We start from the raw sequence: 5921 nt of genomic DNA on the forward strand, positions 1-5921 counted from the left end.
AGCTAATAAGACGTCATGGCAACACATGATCAGATTCATCATTCGACGTCAGTTACTATTGTGATCGCTAGCCAAGAACACACTACCGCGTTACTTCTCATTTGATTCAAACTGCATCATATGAATATCACAAAAATTTGTGTACGAATAGTGTATTTTGAAAAGCAACGAAGTAACACAATTGTATGTAGTAACACAATCGTACGAACGAATTGTCATAATTACATATTTAATAAAACATATAGCAAATATTTAAATGAATTCGATTACATGCTGCGTGTGCTTGAATATGACTGAAAATGTTACAAGATCTATAATTCTATAACTTCTTTGATCGTTTGTAATTTGATTGTGGTTATCTCTTTATCGATGTTTTTCTACTATAATATTAATGAAAAAGGAAAGCTGATAATAATTATATTCCTGTGTTCGCTATACAATCCAATGAATATGTATCATTTTGCATAGTCATTTGTTCTCCCAAAAAGACAGAAATTATTTACTTACTAAGAATTCTCTAATTTAATCTTAAAATATATACTGATCGTGACCATAAAGAGAAATCTAAAAACATAATATTAAACGATAATAACTTGCGATTCGTTAAACCTGAGTTTTAAGGAATTTATCGAAAATATATGTATATATATGAATTAATATCAATTCGAATAACACATCAGAATTAGTAGAGTGAGAAAAACAACTAATTGAGGATTCAACGGAAACCGATTGAGTGCAAACATTTACGAAAAATGCAAATTATGTTTGGAACAATTTTATGTGTTTTATTGAAAGCTTCAGTACTGACAAAGGCAACTATCACTTCTATACCGAAGGATTATACCCCTTCAAACAGCCTCCAGGAAGAAAGTGTTTCCATATGTCCGGATTTAAATTTCACGCAGGTAAGAGATATTTTTCGCTTGATTAAGAAATAATTGAATATTATTGCAGCTAGTAGTGTAACTAAAAATGAATGATAATAAATTATATATTCTACCTATAATAAGACAAGATAAAATAAAACAATTCAATATGAAAGAAAAAAGTATGTACAATGTTGTAAAAAAAAGATGGATAGTTTCGAAATTTTCTTTACAAATGGATGTTATATACTATATTAAATTTAATTAAAACGGTATTTTAAAATTTGACTGTATTATTTTGTCTCTCTCTCTTTATATATATATATATATATATATATATATATATATAATTATTATTTCTAAAAATAACAATTTTTAAAATTAATGAAATTTTCTGGTTACTATCTGCTACATTAATATATACATACGATGATACTTCAATAGAATTTTATGTCTTTTTTCTTCAATTTCTAAAATTTCTTTATCTTTCTATTTATGATATTTATAATATTTATTGATATATAGTAAGCTTTATACTAGTGTAGATTTTATTTTATGAAATTAATTTAGAAAGTTAGCATTATTTCTTTGTGTTAAGGATAATTATATAACGGCACAGTGTTACTAAATATCGAGATAGAAAATCTGTCTAATAAAGAAACCATTCATCAAACATTCTTCAAATTGTATCTATTAACGCTAATAATTCGATCGACAATATATTCAATAACAATCACTTGAATTTATACTAATTTTCATTGTACATATCATTTATATACAATTATATCCACATATTTTTATGGAGGAATTATCGGTTTATACTATCGGTTTATACTATCATTTCCAGGATTTGTTTGTGTTAAAAATATATCGACATTCGAGAAAAAACTTGACAAGGTAATAAATAAAAGAATTTATATAATTCTATGTCTAATATTTAATAACTAAAGAAACAATATTTTTAACCTTTTTATTCTTGAAGTACAAAACTTATTAAAACTTCAGTAATATCGGCAAATTTTTGAAAAGAAATATGAGTTACGGTAAAATTGAGAAGAGTTAACTAACCCATCATGAGAAAGAATCAAATCGTTAAACAAAATTGTTTTAATAATTGCAAAGAGCTACACTTTCGCTTGTACTACTTGCTAAAAGCTGTTATGAATCCTCATTGACTCTCGTTAACCTTTTGATTGATTTTATTTTTGACATGAGTTATGTTTGATATGAAGATGTCTTAAAAAAATAAATAAAAATTAGATTTTACTATATGAATAAAACTACATTACATGCAATTTATATCATTTAGGAATGGTATATATCAAACCGGTATTATTAAGCAAACAAAAAACGAATGGCAATTTTTCGTTTAATTTTATAATCTATATAATTTATCATTAGAAGCACCAGAAACATAGATGCCAGTTTCGAGACGCTGCCTCCACCACTACATGTAGAGGAGGTAGCGTACACAAAGAAAGAGTCGTGTCCGTACACGTCGCCCGAGCGCTGGGCGACGTGTACGGACACGGCTCTTTCTTTGTGTGCGCTACCTTCTCTACCCAGTGAGAAATGATAAGTCGAATAGACGTCTAAGACGTTTAATAAATGTCTAATAGACGTTTATTAAACGTCTTAGACGTCTATCCGACTTATCATTTCTCACTGGGTACATGTAATGGTGGGGGCAGCGTCTCGAAACTGGCATCACTGACCAGAAACAATCACCTCAACGATATTCACTTAATTCTTTTCGTATGTTATACTTTATGAAGGATATTTCAATGTCCGAGAAAAGTGATCATCATATACTAAATTTCGAATTTGACCGGAGTCATTCTGATAGTATGACTGTGAGAAATGAGCGAGAAGTCGATGAAGTTCCACTTGCAAATATTCTTAGGATCCCAGAACCTAACGGTAAGTTGCAAAAAATGCATAAAACATTAATAACAAAATCTATGACGAAAAAGTGTAAATATAATTTAAATTGAAGAGAGAGTGGAAATCAAATCTAAAAATATCTTCCAGTAGTGAGAAGAATATAAATTCTAATTCCGTCCAAAAAAGAAATAGAAAAGCATAATATAAACATAACATTGTACATAAAAATTGTCATAATTTAAGGTAAAGTCAATTTTATTAATTTGTTACTCTGTTTTAAAGCAGTCGCAAATATTATACTTCTGATTTCTTAAGTTATAGGAATTTTTCGAAAAGTACTTGTCACTTTATTAAAAGTTATTTAATCGTTTTTGCCATGAATTAACGATTACTTTTCTTAATCTTAAATGACGCAAAAAATTCTTATATTATTTTTTTAAAGGTCAATACTGTGCTAATTTCCGTATTTTGTAGTTTACATTTATTTTTTCTCTTTCCTTTATTTTCACATTATATTGTTTTTTTCTGATTTAATCCACTGAGATAATCCACTTAATCTTATATATAATTATGTTAATATGTACGATCTTGAAATCTCTAGAAAGCAGTTTGAGCAAGCCAACATCTCTCAGAGCATTTGTACAATTCGACAGTCAATTTACAGAAAAAGTAAACGACATTTTTGTGACATTGAGGTAAGGAATCTAAATTCCCAGTTTGTATTCTTTCATTTTTCTCTCTTTTTCTTAAATTCAACGACATAAATATATCAAAATGTTAATTCTGTTATAATTTTGTTAAATATAAAATGGCTAAATTTTTATTTTTTTACAGATGGAACCAACCTGAATTTACCGATAAAATAATACAAGGATATCAAGTGCAGTGTTCTTTCTTCGAGGACTTTAGAGAAACCTGCGACGATAAAAATATCACAACTACAAAATTGGAGCACACGGTGCACAATCTAATATCTAACACGACATATTATTTTCGAGTACGTGCGCATACTAAAATTGTTGCTGGTCCTTACACGGATTTAATCAATATGTCGACTACACATGAAAATCCAATACCTAAATTATTATTCACAACGAACGAAAGTATCCGCATATTGGACGTAGATTCAAACACCATTACTAATTTAGTAACGTCAAAGTACGTATACTGATAAAAAAATAGTTATAATTATCATAAATTATTTTTAACACTAGCTATAAAGTTAAAGTTATTATTATTATGCACAAGTTTATTATTATCAACATTATAGTAGTAATAAATATAAAATTAGAAATCTCAACTATAATTTTTTACTATACAATTATAGTTCTTTTTTTCAGATCAGTAATAGAATATAGCTCCTTTTTTTCAGAAATGTACGTAATGCCGCTTATTCGTTACAAGACAATAGAATTTATTGGATTGGCGAAAATAACCTAATGACATTGAAGATTAATGAAAATAAAACCACAGAAATAGCTAGCTTTGATTATTATCTACATGATCTTTGCATTGACTGGGTAGCAAGAAATCTATATTTCACCTATGAAGGGTCAGGCTACTCTCATATTGTAAAGTTCGACTTAACAATGTGGGAAAATGGCATAATTAAATTTGATGAAATATTCAAATCAAGAATTGATCATGAACGATTAAATGTATCACCGTCTATGGGGTACGTTTACTACCGTTCACCTGAAAAAATAATTTTCCATTAAAGATTTATGCAAATTTGTAATTTTTCTATAATTTTACGTGGTTTTATAATTAAGATCATAAGTAAAAGAAATAATAAGTTATTATATAATTATAAGAATTTCGAATTTTTACTACATACAAGTTTCTGTTTTTGTCAAAATAATTCTTTATAATGACTAAAATAATTATATATTTTTTAGAATTTTATATTCCCTATCATACGATTCGATGTATGGTAAATATTATATGAGGCAATATCATCTCGATGGAAAAAACGTGCAAATTGTTCAGATAAATGCATCCAATTGCCTATTTAATTATACATATCTTATTCATAAAATGATAATTGATGACATGAATAATGAGGAGCCGTTAATTTACTGGTCAAGTTATGATCACATATTTGTGACAGACATTAACGTTTCTATGTGCAATTCGATTTTACACAAGGAAAGCATAAGTGATAACATCATATTCCGAACTATGATGATTCACAAAACAAACATTTACATTTTAGCAAGAGGTAATTTGTATCCATATAGTCTCTACGTTTTGAAAAAGAAATATGCAAGTCTCAAGAGCGTCTCAAATGCAGCCGAATATGTTGAAAAGATAATATTAGAATTACATAATTGGCTTTTTAATATTTACGTTTATGATAAATCTGCACAACCATATCCTCCAATGAGATGTGTGATACCTGACGAAAAAGTTTATAATTTTGAGAATGTGAATACAACGGCAAACAGCATCGTTGTGAATCTTCCGGAGCCGGTTGCAAAGAGTGGATGCAAAAAATATAATTTACCAACTACTATATATACTATCTCCGTAAGCTGTTTAGGCAACAATCTCAACAAGTCTGAGAAATTCAATGTGCAGACGTACAAGCGATATTACGAGATTCAGAACTTAACACCATTTACAGAGTACAAGTTGAAGTTTACTTTAAGCAATTTTTACTTTGATCAATTATCAATAAATCCATTCGATTCGAATGTGATATCAATAAAAACTAATTCGGGCAAGCCCAATGCACCAGAAAACATAAGTGTTCTAGTTTTGACGCCTACTATAGCAGTAGTTCATTGGATTCCATTCGGGAAAGTGAACTGCATGGCCGTGACATACGAAGTGCATTGGAAATCAGTTACATTAGTGAACGGCACGCAACAAAAGGGCAAACAATTTATCAATGTGCCGAAACGTATGGCAGACGGCAGATTTTTCACAAAGATTAACTTGTCGCTACCAGTACAAGATTACTTGATATACCTGCGTGTGTATCCAATTAATTTCAGCGATTTGTACAACGAGAGTTTAAGCGAGATCGTTCACATATACTCAGAACCAAACAATATTACTTTGAGCGGGGTCAACATAAATAGCATGAACATTTCATGGATCTCAAACATTAATGTGACGATCCTTTTTAGACTAGAGTACAAAGATATTGCAGCAGAAAAGTGGCAA

The 5921-nt window shown here is 29.1% G+C and overlaps 1 protein-coding gene across 1 annotated transcript in view; it reads left to right on the plus strand.

The window, feature by feature from the left end:
* The first annotated feature begins 71 nt into the window (after window positions 1–71).
* LOC145964814 (proto-oncogene tyrosine-protein kinase ROS-like) overlaps window positions 72–5921 on the plus strand; it is an 11184-nt gene continuing 5334 nt past the window's right edge. Inside the window, exons 1-6 of the mRNA XM_083087966.1 lie at window positions 72–905; window positions 2642–2786; window positions 3352–3445; window positions 3585–3908; window positions 4123–4425; window positions 4649–5921. The exon at window positions 4649–5921 is cut by the window's right edge and continues 163 nt beyond it. Coding sequence (XP_082944092.1) covers window positions 753–905; window positions 2642–2786; window positions 3352–3445; window positions 3585–3908; window positions 4123–4425; window positions 4649–5921 — 2292 coding nt within the window. The 5' untranslated portion in view covers window positions 72–752. The remainder of the gene's footprint in view (window positions 906–2641; window positions 2787–3351; window positions 3446–3584; window positions 3909–4122; window positions 4426–4648) is intronic.

The sequence above is a fragment of the Camponotus vicinus genome, unplaced genomic scaffold (genome assembly GCF_025532165.1).
Source record: "Camponotus vicinus isolate PSW18456_S1 unplaced genomic scaffold, iyCamVici1.0 SCAF_14, whole genome shotgun sequence".
Lineage (NCBI taxonomy): Eukaryota > Metazoa > Arthropoda > Insecta > Hymenoptera > Formicidae > Camponotus > Camponotus vicinus.